Raw genomic sequence first — 23944 nt, forward strand, 5'->3', positions numbered from 1 at the left:
ATGCCGACAAACAAACAAAAGCTGACAAACAGAAGATTGCTGAACTGGCCTGACTGTCTCTTTATCATTTCTCCTTACAGTTGTGTTGAAATAGACACAGAAATCCAGCGTTATGCAATTTTCTCTGATTTCGCTGATATAACTATCTTATGCAGCTGATTTATGGTAATTAAAGAAGCTGGTATATTATCTGCATTTGGACACATTTGAATGATTTGATAATTAGGACATTTCATACTTTGAAAAAATAAAGGAGATTCTACCAAAACTCTGAGAAATTCACTCCTTTCTGGATTTCTATAAAGTTTGTGTATTAACAATTCATATCCAAATATAGTTTAAAAATTCTGTTAGCATACTAACACATCCAATGAGTGCTAAATTTTCTAAAGTGAGGTTGAGAAGAGGCAAAATTAAAGGAAAAGCTTAAAATGTTGTAGACAGCATTAAAATCTACTACCAACAAATAAAGTAAAATTAAGAAGGAGCCTAAATTGCAGAAATGTTATGAAGTAAACAAACCAACAAACCTGCACAGCTTATCATCATAAACAGTCATGAAGTGCTGGGGAGTGCGGGTCAGGAGGCAGAGAGGATATTTTTTTCTGGATTACACAATTACTTGCTTGAGTGCCCCGGGCACATGAAAGCTTTATCCAGGTGTGCTTCGCATCAGGGACATGACTTTTATCTGTAGATTCTATGATTTAGTAGAGTTATGTCCCTTGGAAAAGAAAATATACCTGTTTCCTACAGGACAAAGCAAGGCAAAGGTAATGTTTTGCATTAGAAGTGATTGTGTTTGGTTTTCAGTATTTGATCACTGGGGCGAGAGGGAGTGGGAAGCATGAAAGTACACAGTCAGTAGAGTCTGTGCAGAGGAAATAGTACAGACTACAGAAACAGCAGACTCCCACCAACCACGAATTTTGGAAGGTTTTGGCAGCTTCTGCTTTTCCCCTCATGCTTGAGAACATTTCAAAGGCAAGATTACAAAGGAAGACATCACATGTTCAGTTCGAAACTGTAACAGGGGCTCCGGGTAGCGGAGAGGGGGTAGGTACAGAGGCAGCGCCCGCTGTTTTTCAGGATTCACTTTTCAAAGCACTTACCTTTATACCTCTGTGTGCAGGTAAGGATCACAGCCCAGCAGATGATCCACCGCCTCTCCATTTAGACAATAAGGAGGAGGATTAGCTAACCTGAGACTGCGTTACCAACCTGTGCCTCTGACCTAAATACCACAGTTAAGCAACAGTGTTTTGTGAATGCAGGACTTCAGGCAGGAACTGGACTGATACAAACCTGGCACGTGACAGCCTTTGCTCTAATCAAGTGCTTTATAAACATGCAGCTCCAGTCTTGCACCTATGAATTATGAATTTCTCAATACATCCAAGGGGTAAGGTTGTCACACACCAGAAACCCGAGGTCACAGAAAAGACCAAAGTAGTATCACCTCCTTAAAGCAGTGTGACTAAAGACTTGCATTAAACCTCCTACTCTTTCGCTTTTCCCCTGGGAGGATTTTCTTGGCTAGAAACCCCTACCACATACTGATCAAGATGTTCACCTCGTTCTTACCCAGTGGCATGCCTAGAGTGCAGATAAGAAAATAGTGGAAAAAAACCCATAACCAACCTCCAAAGTAAACCAGAGTCGGCAACAACAAAATGCTCAAATCCCCGCCTTTACAACTGTTTGAGAATTTAAATAATTGCATTGGCAACTACTTTCCACCGCTTAAAACTTCATCTCTCCCAGGAAACTAGAGAAGGGAAGAGAAGAAAACTACCACTATTTGGATATTCCTTTTGCCGAGTCTATCATCTTTGTTAATAGCCTCTAATGAATAACTCACTCAAGGATAAACATGCTGGCACTATTATTTTGTCAGCAGAGTCAGTATGATTCAGAGGAGAGTAGTCATATGACTGTCACAGTTTCTAAGTTGTCAAAACCCGTGGGAAAACAAAAATTAGTAGCTGAGAGAGAAGCTTAATTCTCACTACTGCAAACAACTCAGCAGCCTGTATCTAATTCAAAATACATACACACAAACTTAAAAGGGAAATATTACTATCCAACAGAAACTACTCTAGAGCAGACAGGTTTCTCTTGCCTGAGAGGCCTTAGAATGACAGAGAAAATCACTATAAATTATTTATTACACCAACTTGGCTGAAGTAACAGTTCTTTGACACACAGTCCCCTCTTCTCAGAAGAGTCTTAAATCATGCTGACTTTAAAAGTGCCAAGGTGGACACAAGAGTGCATCTAGGCATGACAGTTCATGCTTCCTACACCAGACTTCCCTTTTGCATCCTAGTCTTTTCAAATGGGTGATAACAGTCATCAAAAGTTAAATGTCTGCACACATAGATCACTGCCCTGGCCAGAGGACTGGAACCATTCCTACAGAAGCCATTGACATCTGGTTTCCAGAATTTGGAACTGGTTTTTTGACCTCTTGGGGTCAAGACAAGTTGATTCTAGGCATAAATGTTACTACCTTATCAAAGGCCCCTTTGTGTAAGTTTGTGTGACAGGGTTCTACAGCTCTGGAGGGAGGAATGTTTACCAGCAAGCAGCAGGCTGAGGAGATTATTACATGCTGAGAAGCAGCATGTGAAAGTCTCCCAGGACTGGTAAGCTCTGGAGACCAGTTGTTCTGTTTAATCCACCAGAACTGATAAATTCAGAACACCAGAAGCCTGCTGGCTGTGTACACAACCACTACCCACATCAGTATCAACCATGGGATGCATTAACTTGGATCATGTACAAGCAGGTAGTGCCTGTTACATGCAAAAAAAAAAAACCTACAGGATTACATATACACACTAACAAAGCAAAGCGCTCTTCAAAGGACTTTCTAAACTACCTACCTTGGAGTCAGAGGTCCCAGAGGTGGGGCCTGGCCTCCCAGTTGTTACTCCTACAGAGTAATTATGAGTGTGTAAGTGAATGTGTTGTGCGAATAGCTATCTGCTATTAGTAACAGCTCTAGTAACAAAACACCTTCTGTTTGCTGTAATGCCTATGTCTCCCAATTTGATCTGCTATCATGGAAAGGGGAATTTACAGAATCAAACATCCAGCTACATTTTCAGTTATTTCTTGGCAACACTAATCCCCTGTACCTAGGACTGTTGCTGTCACTGATTTAATCTGTCACATGACTTGCTCAAAAAAGTACTTGCAGAACTTGTTTTATGTAAGATCTCATTTCCAAGACTTTCCTGGAAATCAGAAAATGGAACTCCAACTGTTCATGATAGAAACATTGTTAGCCAATCTAACCAGGTTTTGCTAGTCTGCGCAATTTGGACTCTTCATTTGAACACCAGCATGTGCAGAGATTAATCATCACAATAGATCAAATAAATAGAAGGTTAACACCTTTACTTGCTTTTACTTCTGAAAGGCAAGTTTAGGAAAGGAAATATTTCTAAACAAGATTCCTGCTGGTGCTATTTGATGATAAGATTCTAGAGTGCCTGAACCTTTGTTCATGCCTGCTCCATTTTTCCATTATTCCTGGCAAAAAACCACACATACCAGCATAAACCTTTCAAGTATTTCAAGGAGACCTTTGGCACATAAAAGTATCTCCTATGCATATGCAGTACACCTACTAATTGCATCACTACCACTGAAAGTTGTGCCATTATTAGTCGGTCAGAGAACTACTCCCAGGAATCTTAGAGCTGTTAGGAAAGCTTCTAATGATCTCATCTGACAATATGCAAACTAAGCATTAATGCTTCAGGAAAGACTCTTTAGCAGGAACATGTTGTTGTATGTGCTACTATTCTACTCTAATAATTTCACTTCTACACTTCCGTGATTTTGCTGTTTGCTTCTTTAAAGTAACAATTCCATGGAATTACAAACTGGCAACTTCGGTGCCTAGCAGCTTCTTTTCATTTGTCCCATTTTACTAGTTCAATACAGGGATGTGAACACCTGGAAGTTTCTCTTTAAAAACAGACAGACAAACATGATGGTTATTACAACATGAGAGCAGGTTGCTACAGTAGTGCTAATAAAAATCATCTGCTGGACTGTTTACACTGCTTTGCATAAACTCCTTCAAGTGCCCTGAGCTAAACAGTAGCTTTGTTGCTCTGAAGGTTTCTACTTAGATGGCTTAGCAAGGTCTTGCCCTTTGCTGCAAGCTACAGGATTGCACTTTCAAGATTTTTCACTTCATTTAAGTGTTTATAATCAGGAACTTCTGGAGATTCCAGTGACAACTGACTGCCAAGCCCTGACAATGAGCTCTTATGCTTTGACTATTGCCTGAACAGAACTGTGGCTTAACAAAGAAAGTTGGGTTTTTTTAACAATTCTTTCTCGTCCAGTAAATACTGAGTTTCAAATATCCAGGACAACTTCTTAAGACATTCTTGGCATCTTAACAGAAAATTTCCCTTCTGTATAGCCAAAAAGGAGTCATTTAATACTTTGAGTATCTCAAAAGTGAAGCTACATCACTAAAATGCTTTGAACTTACAAAGCACAGTGTTCTCTCATTTACTGTTTTTCTAGCTAGTATTTTGCATTTAATGTGCATTGGTTCACTCCTGTTGCCAACATGAGAAGGCGCCTTGGACTGAAAAACATCACCACTTAGTGCATCTAGAAGACACACATTCAGAAGTTGAACTTTCTGATGAAAAAAAAAGACATAAAATTATTCTGAAACATCAGTATTCCTTTGAGTCAATATCTTCCATTTTTCCTGTCAAACTTTTATTGTCAGAGAGAGTGCATGTGGGAGATATTAACTATTAAAACTCTGTTTACAGGGAAAATGAAAAGCAAAATTTTGACAACTTCAGAAAAATAGTGACAAACACTAGCAATGTTTTACTTATGTAAAGCAGAGATAAAAGGAAGCAAATTACTTTTCTGCCTCTCATGAAGCTGAAAAATTGTGGAAAAAATTGATTAAAAAGTTACTACCTCAGCAAGTAGTACAGGCAGTTCTCTTCCTGGATACATAGGCAGTGTCTTACTCAAACCAGAGAAGGGAGGAATAATAGGCAAAGCTGCCCATTATTATTTAAACTACTTGAGATAGGCCAAAACCACTGAGCAGCCAGTATCAGCAGACAATCATTTGACTCTGGGATTGAGAAAACTCATCTTCTGACATTCAAGTTCAGTTAATGCCCAAGGAAGGATTTACCAATGAGATTAGCCCTACCACTAAATTCTGTGTGGGAATGGACCTCCCAAACCTGAAGCAGTTTGATTATAGAGTGAATCTTCATGAGCTCTTGAAATCTGGTAAGAGGCCTAATCTGGTTCTCCAGCTCCAATAAATACTTCATACTCTCTCAGATCTAAGGGTGGGCTCTAGGAGATAGGGCTGAAAGGTACAATCAGAGTCTTCTTCCTCAGGGGGTATCACTAGAAATTATTTAAAAGGTTTGATATATCATGAAGATAAACTACCTCTTCTTTGAATTAGAATGTCAAACTCCATACTCAAACTATGAATTAAAATTGGTTGCATAGCTTAGATCTTTTCTATACTTGTCTTAAGATTTCTAAAAAATGCTTAAATTTTACCTGTGTAAACAGTTATCTTTCAGGTTTAAAAGAACTATTTTAAAGAGCACATGCTTATTATTTTTTGTATATAAAATAGTTCATTTATAGTTCAAGAATTATGATTTTAGAGGAGGACTTATTAAAAAATACCTTAAAATATATTTTCAAAATCTGTAACAAAATAATGACTCATCAATCTTTAATATTAAGTTCTTGCCAAAGCAGCTACAAGTCATCAATCAAAATACCAGTATTTATCTGTAGAAATAACAGAGCTTTAGAATACAAAGCAATATAATGACCCATGAAAGTATAAATATTATTTAGTAGTATAATTTTAATAAAAATTTTAAAAATAAATTTAGTCAATCATTTCTAGGACTTGCTCAGTCTCCACACAATCATATCTGAACTGAGCTGAGCTTCTGCTATTTTCAAAGCAATTTTCTGGTAGAGGGCACCATTCATAGTTTGATTCATACTTAGCAAACTCTCTTCCCGCTCATTCTGAAGTTTCTTCCTGAACTGCTGAACTCCTTCCTCAGTGTCCAGTAAAGAAGCCAGAGGAGCATTATCCATTTCCTTGCCAGTCTCATTCCCCCATGTAAAACTGTTTTCAGCTTTACATTCTTTTGAGAAGAAAGAACTCTTCGAGGTGAGCATTTCTTTCTCCAAAGCCAGTGCTAACTGTTCAGTAAGTACACTTTTTCTTCCAGATCTCAGGAGTTTTACACGGCAGCTTGGCGGGAGAACTCTAGTAAGGCTATGAAGGCACTGGAACACGACAGTCAGATTTCTGTAAAAGAAGATTATTATTATTATTATGATAATTACAACCTTATATCTTTAAAATTCCATAGTGGAAAATAAAACAAAGCTACTTGAAAACAAAATAGAAACACTTATGTTGATTATAATTTTAAGTATTGTGTGTACTTTACATACAAGAACAAAGATTTAGAGGCAGAAAAAAAATCACTTATTCATTGATTGTCACTATCAATAGGTCTTAGTGTTAGGTGGCCTATAGCTTGTCTTTCTTAAACAGAGGGTGCACTTAAAATCAGACATTCAAAATTATTAAGAAATCTAAATAAAAGTGCTGGTAATCATCAGGAAACCTACTCTCCTGGATAGCAGTGTAGCATATACAACACAGGGACATATTCCTTGTTCTAAGAGAAATGCAGAGTTTGTTAAAGTCTTATTCCCAGTGTTTGCCCTGATTAACAAAGAAAACCTCAACCCAAAAAACCCAAAAGGACCCTGAAACCCAAAAGGACCCTGAGTTTTCTCACACAGATCAGAAAGACATCTTTCCTTGAAGTACTTCTATCTCAATTTAGTTATCTTAACATTCCACTACTTGTAATGTATAGTTTATTTAGTTTCTGAAAGGCTGTGAAAAAAAGAATAGTCTGTAGCTTCCACCTATCACAGAAATATCCTAGCTGGATAAAAGGTCAATCCAAAGACAGGAAAAAAAGATACAGAAAGTAGAATCATAGTTACACCATAAACATGCAGCTCACTAACTATTGCAAAACAGCATCAAAAGTGAATAGCACTAAGTAAATTAACTTTTCAAAAGGAACCAAGAGTCTTGAGACTTAAAATTTTACTGATTGATCTCTTAAACATTTCAGCCTGTCCTCTTACATAAAGGAGATCAACTCCTAATTTGAGTAAAAGACTGCACCTCACTATAAATACAGACTCCTAAAAGTTCTACCTTTTTTTATTTTTCAGTTTGAACTCTTCAGGACAGCAACATTTGTCAATATTCAAGAAGTACTTTTTACGTTATAAGCCTTATCCAGCTAAATCATAAATTATGGCAGTATTACTAACTTGCTTAGCCTGGTTCAGGAAATTTTAAAAACATTCCTTCAAGAATCTACATAAGAAATGAAATCACTGAGACTCTTCCGATTATTTCCTTTCCATAATCATGGCAGATAGGAAATAAATATAGCACAAACATGTACAAAAATGAGACTAAATTTATGTTGCAGTACTAAAATAAAAAATGACCTAGCAATAAATTTAAACTTAGTATAATTTGGTGTTTGTGGTTTGGTTGGGTTTTTTGTTTTAATATGCCCTTAAGGATTTTTCTTTTAATCAACACATGTTGAAGAGAAAATTACACATTATACTAAGAAAAAAGTAAAAAAAAATAAAATAAAATTAGGATGCAGCAAAATGAAGAGAAGAAACAGTACCAAGCAGATACTACTGGAGACTAGACTTATTTGTAATTCTAACTAATTCTGATTATGTTCTAACCTAGACAAAATTAAACAATACAGTTCAGGTTCTGTCATAGTTCTGATCTGAAAATAATTCTCTTATTGCTGATTGTTATCATATCATCATATTGGAAGCCTATTGGTTATGATTTTGGCTGCTGTTTATGGTATCAGTAGGAAACAGTGTAAAGACTAAAAAAGCATTGTATGGAATGATGAATATATGCTATGCTTCAAGTGAATTTACCTGCAAAATACTGTTAGAACCCCTTCAAATGGATTTTTCAGGCTCCAGTTAAAAACTGTACCATACACATTTCCTGCTTTATGACAGAATATGTTGTCATGGCATTCCTTAAATGGTGTGCATTCCATTTCTCCCAGTAACCATGAATTTACTGGAGTCAATGTGCAGTCAGAAGACATAATCTGAAAGGAGAATCTGACAGCTGTTGCAAGTACAGCAAGTATATCTTCCATGGCACCTGCAAGAAAATATAATAAAAAGATATTTGACCCAAATATTTTGATCATGCTGTATGCATTAAATGTGTTTAGATTTTTGGCTCATACTTCTAGTTTTTCATTAAGCATTTCCACCTGCATTCAGGCATTCTTTGGGAATTTTCTTCTCACCTAAATTCTTATGCCTACTTCTGTCAAGCAAAAGAGTTGATTAATGGAGCACCACCAATATAATGAAAGCTCTTAAGATAAACATCACCTTGCCAAAAGAAGGCTATTAACAGCCTCCTGGGATAGTAAGATGACATGTCAGCTTTAGCAATGATACAGCATTAAAGGAAGAAAAATTAAAATTCATTGCAAACAATCAAAAGGATATTTCTTTTTGTGAGCAAAAGCTCAGTTAAAAGATCAATTCAATCAGGAACATTAAAAGAAAGGAACGTAAATGACCATAAAAGACATGTAGATGAGGAAAAGCTTCAATTACTTGGGTATTATTTAAGAGGTAATACTGTGTCAGAAAAAAACCCATATATATATATATATATATCTCAGCATTCTGTACTCAGACACCTTCAAAATTATCCTTTCCAGATACCCTTCAGCATCAATGCTAGCACAAAACCCTACAGCAACTCCATTTTGAAAAATGTTCCATCTCGTATTTCACCCAGCTTTTAATTCCCAAAAGGCCTATGCAGTTCGTGTTCAAAGAGACAGATGTGATTACACGTTGAAAACTTAGTTTGGCATCACCTAGAACAACCAGAAGAATCAGATACATAAATATTTATGAATCCAAAATATATAAATCTATTTACCTGTACAGTAACTATTATCCCTTGACATCTTTACTGAAAATCTTCCATTTGAAATATCTTCCATACTTAACAGAATTTTCCCACAGAGTACAGTGACCTGTTTGCTCTCCTGTAAACCGTCACTCCTGAGTTTTCGCCTCTTCGCATGTAGAAGGACTGCACAGCAGACACGATGAAACGCCAGTAAAGGTGAAAGGCTGGTAACAGCAATGACTGTCTTTGCTCCATCCAGATGAACCCCTGAAGATCTCTTAGGAAACCCTTTTTTCAGATCATCCTTGTTATGTAAGTCCAATTTAATCTTTTTTGGAGGCGGCTCAATTTGACATGAGGAGACAGCCAAGGCTGAGAAGGCCTTGTTCAGCTTAATGATTTTACTTTGACACTTGATAATTGGAGAAACTGAAGAGAAGTCTTGATCCATCACTAAAGATAAGCTGACATCATTCAGTGACCTGTGAAAATCCATACAATACGACTGCACTCCCAGTTCATATTTTTGCCATCTGACACATAACTCTGCAGATATATACAGACGTTTAAGACTACCACAAATTCCAATACCATTCCAGGTTAAGTCACAGATTGGGCAAAGAGTATAAGTCCTTCACATGACTATTTCATCTAAGCTTAGTATAAAGATTTTCAAAACGTGGGCTGAATTTTCAAATAGCTTTTAGGAGTTCGATGCCTCACTTCAACTGAAAGAATTTGGATGTTTAATTCAGCCAGAAAAGGTTGAAAATTCCACATAACCTATGTAGATACTCTACCACATTTGTAAATTATTTTTAAAGATTTAACTTAAGGTTTAACGAAAAATTGCAGAAAGTATCAATTCTGCCCTTTTGAGGACTAAAAGCCCTTCTGATGATCTATATTTTTATAGATATTAAAATAAAATTGAATGTAGAGTAAAATAAAAGGTTTAAGATACCATTACCTTAAACATGCAGCAATTTCCTGAAATGTATGAAGTACTTTATTTATTCAACACAGGGGTTTTTCAATGAAATCCTAATATTACTGTTTCAGATCCTCTCTCAATGAATACATTATTCTGTCAATCAACTCAATCTCAAGATGTCACTGACATTTGAAAGTCTTACAAATCTCTAATTTTCTTTACAGAGAGGTATCACCACCTCATAATGCAATCTAAGATATCACTGCAATCTTGCATTAGTAGGACGAACAAAAATAATCTATTTCAGTGTTAGGAATGGAGAGAAAGCAAGCCCTTTTCCCCCAAAACACAGGTTGTTGTATTACAGTACTGATTTAGAGTCCAGAAGACCCAGGTTCTGCTGCTAGCCTGCCGGGTAACTTTTGACAAGTGACTTCTCCACAGATCTTTTCTCAACTGTAAAAATAGGGGAGAGGGCTAGATATTGCTGCTGGATTTTAAAATCTGAGGATCTTTGAAGCTATACAAGAATGAATCATTTAATTTTACAAAACCAAAGTCATCACCATCAATTCTAAAAGAATAAACACTGGAAAGGCAAAAACAATCTCTTGCCTCAGTGGCTCTTAACAGGGGCTGTCAAGAGGATGAGGTCAACTTTCTTGTAAAGTTACAGCAATCTGGCAGTTGAGAAAGAAGATACCCACAGCTCCAGCAGAATGGCCAGAGGGTGTAACAGGTCAGCTCCCTCACAACCACTTGAATGATTTTCAGTGGCATCAGTAGTCTTTGAGCTCATCCTAACACAGTCTAAGCTACACTGCTTGTGGGAACACGGGTCAAAAGGCATGTTCTGACTCCACCAAAGTTTACATTACACAATGAACATCGTAAATTTATGTTTCATGTAATCCTGGTTTTTCAACCTGTGTTGCAAATGAGTTCCTTCTCTGTAAGGGGGAAATGACATAGGCAGTATTTACAACTGAACTGAATAATTAAAATAAACAGAATAAACAAATAATTGTAAAGATGACAATAAGAACAAACAAATTATTTGGAAGGTTTAAGTATTGTATGACTGATCATTCTATTGTTCTACATAATTTACACAATACATAAGCTTTGCAAATACTTTGACTGGATACTTGACTAGAATAGTCAAAACCTGAGTACTTATTAAGTTGATGAGAGAACTTAGTATGTTTTCTTTTGTGCTTCTTCAAGTAAATCACTCTTTAGGAATGGCAAGCAGTTAACAGTAAAACATCAGGAACTGTATACTTAAAACAGAGCCTTATTTACAACATATACTGATGTCAGCATAGCTATGTCAGCATGGTCTGTAAAGAACCATAATTTTTGTCAAAAAAAAGAGAAAGCTTCTGTGAAAAGTCTCTAGTAATTATACTTGCACAACTGATTTCTGGCTATACAATGTATTTTTTGCACAGTGCTAGAGAGAGACAAGCAGCAGCAAAAATACTGACAAAGACACACAAAAAACCACTTTAAATACATATGTTCAAAATGCAAAAAATCAAAGCTTAAAAATCCACTCTCACTACTGTAGAGCTTAACTTGCATATTCGCTTTCTATAAAACTACCAATGAAATTATTAGATTAATTTATATACTTACCAGTGAAAGGATTCAGTTAGTTTTACTCCAACTACCAAGCTGTCACCCACAACACGCTGCCACAATTTCTCTGTGAAGTGCTCTGGGATTTTAGACACCAATGGTGTCTCTTCACTAAGAGAATGAGGAGGATTTTCTACATCATCCCAGAGAGAGACAAGACCTTCCTTAGAGAAAAACGGGTTTTTTAGGCAAATTAAGTAGAGATACTGGTTCTTTTTATACTGCACTATTTTGTGTTTTACCACAAATGATTGCTGGAAGAGCTTTTCAGATACACAGAATGAAATATATAAACTAGTTTATTCTCAACAACAAGTTCAAAAGATAGAACTGCATTTTCTTAAAACACATGATATCATGTAAAGTAAAACTCGTTCTCTCCTTGTGAACATCACATGTCTAAATCTTGACCTGTCACACAATTAATTGTCCAAAGGAGATTTAAGGTGCTAGAATTTATTCTATATTAGTGCATTTATTTGCTCAACACTTTGTTGTCCAAAGCTGGCTAACTTGAAAGGGACCGCAACAGTAACTGAAAGGCAGATCAACTCCATTTGAATTAAACTAGGAGGTTTTTCTGGAGCAACATATTAAGATAACATTTTCCCAACCTCCATCACCTTCTCAGCCCACAGTTCACTCTGCCCCCATTATAAAATCGATTTTTCTCACACAAATCCATGGCAGCTCACTTTTTGTAACACGTTAGATCACAGACAGATATTCAGTCTCTAGGCAACTGTGCCAATTAGGACTGTACACTCCCCTACTGTTTGTCACTAACTCTGTTAGAGGTTACTCCTCCATACAACTCAGTTGTCAGGAGGTATTGTGCACATCAATTTCAAGGAAAGACAAAAGACAACTAAATTCACTCTTAAGTACATACATTGGCAAGTTAAGATAATGAACCAAACTTAAAAGGCAGATTAATGAGTTTTGATAGTGGCAACCCCTACTGGTGAAAGTAATAAGAGGTTGAGGGCAGCACCCTCTACAAATGGCTCAGCAGAATTCAGAAGTGATCTGTACCATCTTCTGCATTTTACCTCTTCTGCCTTTGGTAGAATATGGGTTCTTTCTTCAACAAGATCTATCAGTGCTCTGCAAGATTCAAGAATAACCCTCTTTTGGAGTTCTAAATGCTGCTGTAGCTCTCGAACAGAGGTGAAACCTGCCTGTAAAAGATAAAAATCATCATTAGACTTATGCTTATGTCTCCTGCAAAAAAAGAAGGGTTATTGCAGATATCAAAATATGTTTTCAGCTTTCCATTCTTATGCAAGTATCACAAGCCAAGATCCTGGCGTTCCTCAAGTAATGTTTCTAAAGAATGTTCATGTCAGGCTACTCAGTTGCAAAGTATGAATCTCAGAATCTTGGTCTCTCAATATTAAATCTAGAGTTTAAGATAAATATGAAGGTAAACTATCAAATTATGTAGATATTCAGATCTTTCATTATTAATTCTGCTTCACGTTTTCACTGATAGCAGTTTCATTTTCTTATCAAGATTAGCATTGATTATTGGTCAAGTAAATAAATTGAAGAGTTGGGAGATTTACAAACAGACACGCTGGCTATGTCTCAGTTAAAAAAAACCCCAAACAACAAAAACCCAAAACAACAACAACAAAAATACCAAAAAAAACAAATTAAAAAGCATGCCAGCACCAGCTTCTCGGGTTTTAAGAAAGCTCCTCAAAAGCTATTATCTGGAAAGCAAGATCCTAAGAAGTCCAGTGTTGCCAAGGAGTGAACAAACTTACCACTGGAATGCAAAACCAAACTTCCCTCTTTCCCATCCCCTCAGAAAATCCCCAAACCCCCCCAGGCAGGATCACACATAACACCAATAGAAGCCTGAATAAAAAAAAACAATTCATGGAAGCAAAGTGATGTCCCCTGCTCAAGCTTCAATGGCAAAGGGCATTTAGAACAAGTAGCACTCAACATGAGAAGTTCTGTAAAAAATTTATCTATCACAGTATGCATCTAAGTACAAGATTCCAAGAAATATTCCAGTGCCAGAAGACAGAAATGAAGAGTTAAGAACAAAGATGAGTCTACAATACCTTCCTAATTGAGGTCATCAGAATACTAAATCATCATTTACTACCATTGGAGTCAACTCCTGAATAAACGACTGAGTAACAGAAAGCAAATGGGGAAGCACAGACTGGGAATCAGTCAAAATGGCCAAAAATTCACTGCTGTGTGCTTGCTGACCAAGCTGACTTTTGGAAGCCCTTTTTCCTCATAAAGTAACACAAGAAAGAGACCTAGAATTTACCACATGGCAAACTCAAGACTGAGGAGTGCCCACCATCAGCTCTCTCTGGCACAAGGGACAGGCACATCCTTTCTGCTATGTGCCAAGATGTACTGCACAACAAGCACAAGAAGTTCCAAGCTTTGCGCTGTGAAACTAAGAAAATAAAACTAGATCACCTTAGAACAGAAAATAAACATGAACATAAAAACAAGGCAGTCCAGAGCCAAACGCAACAGAGCTGTGAGTAAATCCAGCATTACAATCCTTACAAAACTGTAAAGTATTTGGAGAGGACAACAGGCCAGTGGACATAAAGATACTTCTGACTTGTGGTATTTCTGCCAAAACAACCAACTAAAACCATGAGAAACCCTGTAAACTCAGCTGTTGAAATGTATCTGCAGTGCTCTGCCAAAGAATGTCTTCTTCAGAAGATACTAAAACACATGTTAAAGAAAAATAAATATTAATAGAAGAAAAGGCTGGATTCAGGCCCAAAAGACTGTATAGAAGATAAATATAGAACAGTTCAAAAATGCACAAACTGATCTATCTTTCAATTTCACTACCTCCAAAACACAACTTATATATGACTGTGTATAACATAAATGCAACCTACTTATATAGTGTATCATAATTCAGTCCTGTCAGAAATTTTCACATGGCTAGAAAACAGCTGTGCAGACATGAAACAAGGGTAAAGCAACAGAGGATGAAAAAGGGCTGCATCTGCTTCATTTTGCTCTAAAAGGCAGGATTCCACAGAGACTGTCAAAACATGATTTGATTGGCAATTTCTAGAATACCTGATTTTTGATGACAAATTTGATGACAAATTTGGTCACTCCGAGACCAAATAACCTTTGGAAACTCCCAAGCTAACCAGAACCCAGGCTTCAAACCAGAACCCTATTGCTTAAAAGAAAATTATCCTTGAAATTCAATTATACATCAGATTATAAAAACCAGCAAGAATACTTCATTGTTCAGCAAATACAATACAGAACAATGGAGACATCAACAGTAAAACAACAGTAAGGTTAAAAAGAAATATCTGTACCTACTTCCAAAGTCATCAGCTTGACAATTTCAAAGATTTACAGCATTGAAACACAGGAAGATTTCCAACTTGCTTACAGTATTTGTGCTAGCATGTGGCTTTGAAAATCAGAGATTAAAAAGATCTAAAAATACTGAAATAAATGAGGTCTTATGAAGGATTCTGTGTCTGTAAGAACAACTTTATCAGCACATGATAAATGAAATCTCCAGCCAGTGGCTTGTTTCCAGCAGAACCAGTAGAAAGTACAAACCAGATTATTCATTTGATCCTAACACAGATGCAAAAAAGCAAAAAAGCATTTTGACCACTGTTCTCAGAACAACAGCTTTTATCTTTTGGAAGAAGCATAACATCTCTTTAGACATCTTGTTTGTTATTAGAACTAGAAAACTTGTTTCTTTTTCAATCTTTTCCTAGTATGCCCTCCCTTCATTTATTTATTAACTGGCAAACTATTGCCAGTTAATTTGCTTCATTTTAAAAGGCTGGAAATAAAACTGACACAATACTCCACTTAGTTTTCATTAATTCTCAAATTATGGGAATAAATACCTTGTATCTTGCCGTTAAAGCACTTTTAGCAAACTAACAATAGCCTTATATCTCAATCTGAGATCTGACTCAATATGAGCTTTTTTTTTTAATAATCTTCCTATTTTGCCAACTATTATGCATTTGGTATAGGCCAATACACACAGTGCAAAAACACTTCTTGGTGCATATACTGGGTATTTACCAACAGGATGAAAGAGAGAAAGGTAGGTAGAAAGTTAAACAGAAAGGCAATCATATATTCCCATGGATTGCTTGGGCTCTAGCAAGTTTCCCCCAGCTTGTTTTATAAATGATGCTAATTAAAAGAAGGATACACTTTAGCTTCACCTACTGTACTTTGTAAAATTACCCTTATAAAACCACTAGGAACAGGAGGAGAAACATCAGCAGGTGGTAAAACAACAGTAACCAACTTGTGCAAAAGCACTGGGAACCTGGCACTACACAATCTGAAAGTTATGGTATGTGGAACAAAAGAAGTAAACATTCTAATTTTATTAAACCGGGATTTAAACATCTATGAGTAAAATGACTGTTAAGAAGCTTTGATAAGATAGCTTCAGCATTAGCTCAAACTTTTAATTAAAATTAAACTAGACCTTTACAATTACCCAAATATATTTATAACAACTGAGAGAACCGAAACAAAGACAACCACTGATTTAAGAATAGAAACTAAGTATGTTGTCTTTTTTCCTGAACCACTTCTTTAATAAAAACAGCATAATTAACCTCACCCTTTAGAAAATGTAATGATACAGAAAGATAATTTATAGAAAATATGAAGGCAGAACAGCTGAGTACAAACCTGCAATCTTGTTTCAAGAGCTTGGATAGTAAGCAAACCATTCTCTCGCAATCCTTCCGTGGCAGGAACATCCTGTTTATAATTAATACCACTCTGAAAGAAAACAAAAACAAAACCAAAATCCTGAATGAATTAAAAAGCTGAAAGTAAGGTACAGGCTATTACACAGTATTATAAAATTCTGTGGGAAAACGCAGAAAACCAGCAGAACCACGTGATGCCTTTTAAAAGAAAAATCTTATCTTCTGAAAGCAGTTAGATTTTGATAAAACATAATGGAAAGACCCAATTATGGGAAGCTAATTAACAAGCACTATGGCCTTAATTAAGAGCCCTTAGCCAACAGGTAAGCATTGTAGCAAAACTGTTACATATGTGAAGCACTTTCAACTGCATAAATTTCCGAAAAGAATGTTGATACTATCAAGGAAGTAGATAATTTCTTCAGATAATTTAGGATTACAGCAGAAAATATTGTATTCAAACTTCAGGGCATTTCACAGCACACATCCAATTTCACTTTGGACCAATACTTCAATGATTTGTTGAGGTTTTCTTAAATTAGCAAGCAAGGACTGAGTAGCTGAGAAAAGGCAAGCTCAACTTACTGCAAAGTCAACCCCTCCAAGGTCTGTTATTTTGAATGTATTTAACACGTCTGTATTGGAGTCATCCTTAAAAAGGAGTAACAGTTGCTCACTTCCAGAGCCAATAAAATCATCCACCAGAATACACTTCACTTTTTGGCATCTGGAAGCCACCTACAGTAGAAAAGGTTTTAAAATAGATTTATTTGAGATCTCATTTGCAGAAGCTTGCTTTTTATAGAGAGGCAGCTTATTCAGGTGTGCGGAACACAGTAGTTTTGAATTTTAAGCTCTCACTCGCACCCCATCATTTAGAGCCTACGTAACTCTTTAAAGATCACTTTCCAGAATACAGGTTGCAGAGATGACAACTTTTCAGTGTACTCAAATGGCTGAATTTTTTTAGAACAGTAATACTTGCAGATCAGTTAAAGGCATTATAACTTTGACAATGAGAAATATTTTTGCTTTGTTACACACTTAAATATGCTTGAACTGTAAAGTGAAATTTGTACAATAATGCTGACAACTAAGTAGGACAAATTTTTATTTCCTGAGTTATGTAAGTATTCTTGTCAGGTTATTACAAAACCCTAGCACTTAACTTTGTCTCTCCTAACTTTAAGAAACAATAGCAAGGCCTCTTCTTGTTACGAAACAACACTTTTTGTTACTAGGAAACGAAACTCAAAAAGCTTTTAAATTCCAGTGAGTAGTTTATGCCTTGCAACAATATCAGTTTAACACAAATTATGTAGGCACACTCATAACTGTCTTACAACTTCAAGTTCTCATACTACTGCAGTTTTCAATTAGCAGAAGCAGCTTAGGCTCAGATTCATAAGTGTATTTTTGAGAGACAGAATCCCAGCTTCATTTTCAGATATACAAGCAAGCAACGAAAGCAAAACAATCACATACTTTAGACTGGTTATTTTAACATCAGCAACAATAACAAACAAGAACTCTAACAAACTTAAATGAGCAGTTTTTCAGCTGCAGGAACGTCAAATAAGACAACATAAACAAAAAAGATAGTGGTAAAATGGAGCTGTTTAAAGCCCCCAGTACCTGTAAGCTGTCTCTCCTCTGTACAACACAGCTATTCCCAGAGGCAAAAGACACAATAAATAGCAAGTCATTGCTACTGGTTACAGCTGTTTTTACCGAACATGGTTTCTCGAAAGGAAGCTCACAAACACCTTTAGGGAGACCATTTTGGAACCAAATAAGCTGGTTCTTGTGGGTTATGGCAACAAGTGATATTCGGAGCTGCTTTTTCAATCTCTCACTCTTGCAGACGTAGACAGAAGATACCACTGTACTGTAAGCATGGGGCATGAAGCACGTGCCAGTCAGCATTTTCCGTGTTTGAATTGCGTATCCAAAGAATTCGCTACCCCAGATGGCTCTGTCTGAAATGGAAAACTCATCTGCATCTTCACTCTCCGGCAGGCAAGCAGTTCTTATCCCTAAGGCAACAGTGCCTTCACCTACAATTTCACCTGTCCATACAACTGAAGAAAGCTGAAGAGGAGCACTTTGAACCGTGCAGGTGTTGGAAGAGATGTAGAACAGCTTGTTGGCATGTCTCCACAGCACTGACGGGCCAGCAAACAACCTGATGTCTTCTTTTAGCTCATAATCCAATTTAAAATGGAAGGACTGCTCAAATTGATTTGAACTGTGAAGCAACAGTAAAATGTATTTGACATTATTCCGTTTTTTCTTTTTCATCAAAATGCAGGGAAGAATAATCCCTGTTCTGGAATCTGTTGTGCAGTTACAACAAATCATTTCAATTTTTGAGTGACTAGCATGCATGCTGAATGCTCCAGAAGACTTCTGAACAAATACCTTAGTGTCTCTGTTGAATGCCATTCTTCTGACACATAAATTCATTGTTTTATCAGCTGCTCCCTCCACATGTTTTGGTTTTGACAGCTGAAATACAAGGACTTCACCATTGTAGGACAAGAGTTGTTCTTGCTCACCCAGAAGCATCTTTATTTGTCTTTATGTATATTCCTCTACAAAAAAACCATATGCATCCCCAAGGATTATTTCTTTGTGAGAATTTGAATCTATCTGGATATTTTTCTCCTACAAAAGCAAACAAGAAAAAAAGGATAAATTGTTCTGGGACTAGCTGAACTGATCTTTAAGAAAACCTATGCATTGTAAAACAATTTCATGAGCGATTGAAGAATGAGGCCAGTATGTAGTTTAACGTCACAGATTAAAAATGAAGTTAAACAACTTTGTACTGAGAGATTTAAGTAACAGAAACGTTTCAGAAATGCTTATTTGCCTAGGTATGAATTCTCTGGTTATCAGTAGTTGCACAGAATAAAATAAATTGATAGAAACCAAACCGTACACTTGCAATTTGTGTGATTGAATAGGAGGTGTCAACACCATAAATATACTGAGCAGACTGGAAAGCAACGGTGCTTGAATTTCCAAATTTAAGAGCCTTGTCTCAGGTATAGTGCTTGTTAACAATCACAATTCTTTTTTCTTTATAGCCTCGCTAAGGAGAAGGCTCTCTGAAGAAGCGCACAGTCATTTTTCGGCTCCCTCCCTTCCTCCCTGCCCACAGAAGACCCCGAGGACCTGGAGCGAACCGCAGCCGTCTCACCAAGTTTCACTCAACTTTCGGGGTCCGCACAGACGCCCCTCACCCGGCTGAGGCAGCGTAACCGCTCGGCCCGGGCCACGCGAGCTCCTGCGTGAGAGAGCGGGCACGGGCAGGGGCAGCGACCGCGGGCTCCGCACCGGCGGGGCCTCAGCGGGACCTCGGCGGGGCCTCGACCGGCTCCCGAGGCCTCTCCCGCGGTCTCTCCCGCGGCGCTTCCCGGCCGGGCGGGACCCTCCGAAGCTCCCGCCTCGGGGAGCACGACGGGAGCGCGGGAGGGGGCGGGGCCTCAAGGCGGCCAACGGCACTGAAGCCCCGCCCCCCCGGGGTCACGCGGCGCTCCGTCCCCTTTTCCCGCCGCCCCTCGCGCTCCTGGGGCCGCCTCAGAGCGGGCGGCGCGGGCGGATCTGCCGGACCATGGCTGAGGTGAGTCCCTGTGCCCCTGCCCCTTCATTGCTGCCTTACTGCCCGCCCGCCCGCTCGTCTGCATGTAGCTGCCCGCGGTTGGTGGTCGGGCGAGGTGGGGTGGGGCGGGGCGGGTGGCCCGGCCCTGCCGCACAGGTGAGGGGCTGGGGCTGGGGCTGGCTGGGGTCGCTTGGGGCCCTGACCTTCCCTTCCTTCCACGGCCTCCCGTTCCTTGTTTCGTTTCAGCAGCGGCAGGACAAGGCGGCGCTGATCAGCGAGACCCGGCGGCGTTTCGAGGCGGAGTACCTGCCAGGTGAGCGGGGGGCGGGCGGCGAGCGGGGGATGCGGTCCTTCGGGCTTGTCCGCTATCGCTTTTCCCCTCTGTGTGTCTCCTTTCCCAGGTGACTGGGTGTTTGTGCCTTTGCACAGAATCAGTTAGGTTGGAAAAGACCTCCGACATCATCGAGGCCAACCTAAGACTGAGCACCCCCTTGTTAACCAGACCATGGCACTGACTGCCACGTCTGGTCTTTATCCTTAAACAGCTGCAGGGACGGCGACTCCACCACCTCCCTGGGCAGGCCATTCAAATATCTAATCATTTTTCTGTGAAGAATTTCTTCCTAATGTCCAACCCTCCCCTGGTGCAGCTTAAGGTGTCCAACGCTGTAGATGGGGATGGTGCACAGTGGATTTCTGTGCTGGCTCTCAGTGCTGTCTGTCGTGGTTGGTTGCTGTCTTCTTCGGCTTCAGGACCTGTCCGGGCAAAGCTCTCTGTCCTTTTGCCTTCCTTCTGTCTTCTGGCTGTAGAGTGGTGTTTGGGACACTGGTGTGCTTGGTGCTTTTTGGACATAAAACATGGATGGGAAGTGGGAAGAGAATTCTGTCCTCGATGAGTTTGTTAAGGGAAGAGTTGCTTTTCTGGAGTAACTTGCGCTTGAAATTCATGCAGGCCATAATTAAGATCGTGCTTGTGTCATGCGGGGTGTCCTGCTCGGTTCTTAAGTGCAGGTGCATTTAAACTTGTAAATGAAGGCCAGGAGATAGTGGGGATGCCTAGGGGAGAGGGAAGACTGGGGTAAGCCTGTTGGGATGTCCTTTCATTTCAAGGTTGATTTACATTGCTTATGATGGAAGAATCATCTATCTAGTAGTAGAGTATGCTAACAATTGTAGTAAGCAGTACATTTTATTATGACATTCCAGAGACTTTTCATTAAAGACACATTTCTATCTAATTTTTAATGCAAATACAGTAAGAGTCCAGTAGTTGTGTTACCTGCATCTCTTTTAATATAAGCCTCAATCCTGCAAACACAGGCCTTGCTTTGATGCTTTTGATCAGAATTATTGAGGTTATGTCACTTTCACTTTTATATAAGAGTTACACATTTCTATGACTTCTTTGTAATTGGCCAGAACACTTTTTTGGAAACCTTGAGGGTGGTACAACTTTGTCTCATATGGTTGCTCTGCTGACTTTCATAAAGGAGTCTACTTTGGCCTTGGTTAGGAATGACATATTTCTGCCAAGATGAAAAAACTATTAGAAAGTCTTGAAGCAGAGAGAGCTTCTATTACCATTTGAAATTCGTATTTCCAAATGAATAAAGGTATCTTTGGAAAGCTCAGGCTCAGGTGAGTGGAGGATTGTCTTAAATTCTAGATTCTTTTGGCTCTTAATCTTTTCAGTTAGTGTGTATTTTCATATGATAGATGATTCAACTTGCTTTATATTCTTTTATCCCAGAGTCACGCTCATAAGTAGTTACTTCAGAAAGCCTAGAACTGCTTTGGGACAGTTGCTGTGGAAAGGGAGTATTACCCTTTCAGTTGACCAATCCCTTAAAATCTTGGAATTCTGCAAGTTTCTCTAATTGTGATGAAGCTTCTGTTGGGCTGGTTGATACAGCCATTAAAATAATTGAATACTGTTGCAAGGTAAGCCCTAATCCTATTTGTAGTGTTTTGAACACGTTTTTCTCAGTAAGCCCATTTTTGGGTCACGGTCTAGGGCTCTTAGCCCTTTCAAGCAAATAGGATTAGGACTTTTTTGAGTTTATGTTCTTAAGACTGCCTGAAATTAAGGAATTCCAGAAGCAAATTAACATTGTTGCACCACTTCCAAGTGAGGAAAACACAGGATTTCAGTTTTATAGTGGTCCTTCAGCCTTTACTGTGTGTTCTTAAATGTATTCTTTTATGCTTCTTAGTCAAAAGAAACATGGAGGTACATGTATGCAGGCACCCCCAAAACTGTGAGTTTGTGGTGTAAGAGTATAAATGATTGCTTCATATCTAGGAGTTTTAATCTGCTTTCAAAACTAAGGGCATGTTTAGGCTACACTGAGAACCTGATCATTCCTGTGGGAGTTTAGAGTGGTCATAGAATTGTGGGCCTCTACAGAGCAGACTTTATTCCTTTTACAGGTGAGCTGCAGGTGTTAAAGGTTTGAGTAAAGTTTTCAGGTAGTTGTGTTTGTGGAGGTTGCAGCTGTCACTGTTTCATTTTCCCTCAGAGGAAAACAGTGTAACTGGTTATTCTAGGAACTTGGTGATTCCGATCATCAAATATGGTGAAGTAATTAATCTGCATTCTGTAACTCGTAGTTACTGGTTTCCCCCTTCACTCTCTCATGCAGGAAGAATTGGTAATGGTCACAAATGCTGTGATGGCCTTACAGTAATGTTTATTTTTGTTGTGAAATGAAAACTTAGGGGGCCATTGAAATCACTTATTGGCAGAATGCTATTTTTACATTAAAGTAGAATCTACAAAACTATATTACTATTTAGCTGATTCAGAAAAGTCTAATATTCCAACATGAGTTGAGTGTTATAGTTTGATATTTCACATAAAAGTTACAACCAAATAATATGCTTTGGCCTTGATAATTTTCAAGGTAGGATGGGAAGAGTTGTGTTCAGCAGTTGAAAGCACCATAAATCTGGTTTTTGAATTATACAGTTGTTTCATTTATGTGACTAAATCAGAAAACTGCTTTGATAGTTGAATACAGTGTGAAAAATAGAGTGTCAGAGAACCTTACTGGCTCATTTCCCCAAAGCTCGCACAAGAACTTTCTCGCTGAAGTTCTTGAGCAAATTTGGCTGCTCAGGGATTCTAAAAGGAAAGTTTGACCACTGTTGGATCTTATCTGCAAAGCAGTGTTTAATATTAACTGGGATTGTGTGGTGGTTTTTTTTCTTTTTATTCAACTTTATAGCTGGGTTACAAAGACAACTTCAGTTCTTGTGAGGAATGTATGTCCCATTAAATTAAAACTCTTGCATTTTCACTTCCAATAGTGAAAAGTTCCTTTTAGTCCAGTAGACTAACAAACACTGTCTGATGTGGTAGGTAGACAGCACTTTGTCTTCACAGTTTTTGGGCCTAATTTCTGTTTTGTCTGTTTGGATTCTTTGTGAGAGTTAGTGATGTAAATGATTCTGGTAGTGAAAGGAACAATGAAAACAAAAGATTATTTTCTAGTACTGACTGGTACTAACAGTGTTTTCTAGCAAACAATCCTGTCTTTTTCTATAGTGAATTTTCATTCCTTAGAAGATTTCTAAAATTAGCTTCTATATCTGGGCTATTACTTTCCATTTTAATGTTACAATGGAAATTATTTATAATCAAATCTTGTTAGATTTTTCCAGTCAACAGGTTTTCTTTGCATTTGCTTTTGCATATTTAGCATTTCTAATTGCCTGTATTTCCTGTCCTCCCTATTTACATCCTTTTACTTTCTCCTATAGGCAAAGCTTAATTTTCAGAAAAAGATTTTGCAAGAGAGGTTTCCCACTTCAATTTAAAGAATTAAATTTCATCATGACTTTCTTTAAACCAGTACCAAATGGGTTTTGTTAATCATATTGTCTGATTGCAAATAAAATTTTAGACATATGGTGCATCCCTAAAAAAAGCCCATGATAGGACTATTGTAAAA

General features: G+C 38.1%; 2 protein-coding genes and 1 long non-coding RNA gene across 8 annotated transcripts in view; 1 reads left to right on the plus strand and 2 right to left on the minus strand.

Moving 5' to 3' along the window:
• The window catches only part of LOC108496026, a 70604-nt gene extending 69370 nt beyond the window's left edge, over positions 1–1234 (minus strand). For all 3 annotated transcript variants that reach the window (XR_001874291.1, XR_001874293.1, XR_001874292.1), the window contains exon 1: positions 1113–1234. This is a non-coding gene — a long non-coding RNA (uncharacterized LOC108496026). The remainder of the gene's footprint in view (positions 1–1112) is intronic.
• A 3478-nt stretch (positions 1235–4712) lies between these two features.
• Positions 4713–20269, minus strand: FANCB (Fanconi anemia complementation group B). 3 transcript variants are annotated; one of them, XM_017812301.1, is made up of 9 exons: positions 20195–20269; positions 18020–19051; positions 16970–17122; positions 16362–16454; positions 12710–12838; positions 11655–11821; positions 9107–9561; positions 8065–8302; positions 4713–6361 (listed from the first exon to the last, which is right to left on the minus strand). In XM_017812301.1, exons 2-9 carry the CDS (start codon positions 18950–18952, stop codon positions 5941–5943), a joined length of 2589 nt encoding a protein of 862 aa, XP_017667790.1. In that variant the 5' UTR covers positions 18953–19051; positions 20195–20269; the 3' UTR covers positions 4713–5940. The 3 variants fall into 3 exon arrangements, with proteins under 3 accessions (XP_017667790.1, XP_017667788.1, XP_017667789.1); XM_017812299.1 differs by lacking the exon at positions 20195–20269 and adding an exon at positions 19590–19737; XM_017812300.1 differs by lacking the exon at positions 20195–20269 and adding an exon at positions 19565–19737.
• The window catches only part of MOSPD2 (motile sperm domain containing 2), a 33193-nt gene continuing 29158 nt past the window's right edge, over positions 19910–23944 (plus strand). The window contains exons 1-2 of one of the 2 annotated variants that reach the window (XM_017812302.1): positions 19910–20012; positions 20238–20304. In XM_017812302.1, the coding sequence (XP_017667791.1) occupies positions 20004–20012; positions 20238–20304 (76 nt within the window). In that variant the 5' untranslated portion in view covers positions 19910–20003. The remainder of the gene's footprint in view (positions 20013–20237; positions 20305–23944) is intronic. The other variant, XM_017812303.1, reaches the window with a different exon arrangement.

The sequence above is a fragment of the Lepidothrix coronata genome, unplaced genomic scaffold (genome assembly GCF_001604755.1).
Source record: "Lepidothrix coronata isolate B3197 unplaced genomic scaffold, Lepidothrix_coronata-1.0 Scaffold35, whole genome shotgun sequence".
NCBI lineage: Eukaryota > Metazoa > Chordata > Aves > Passeriformes > Pipridae > Lepidothrix > Lepidothrix coronata.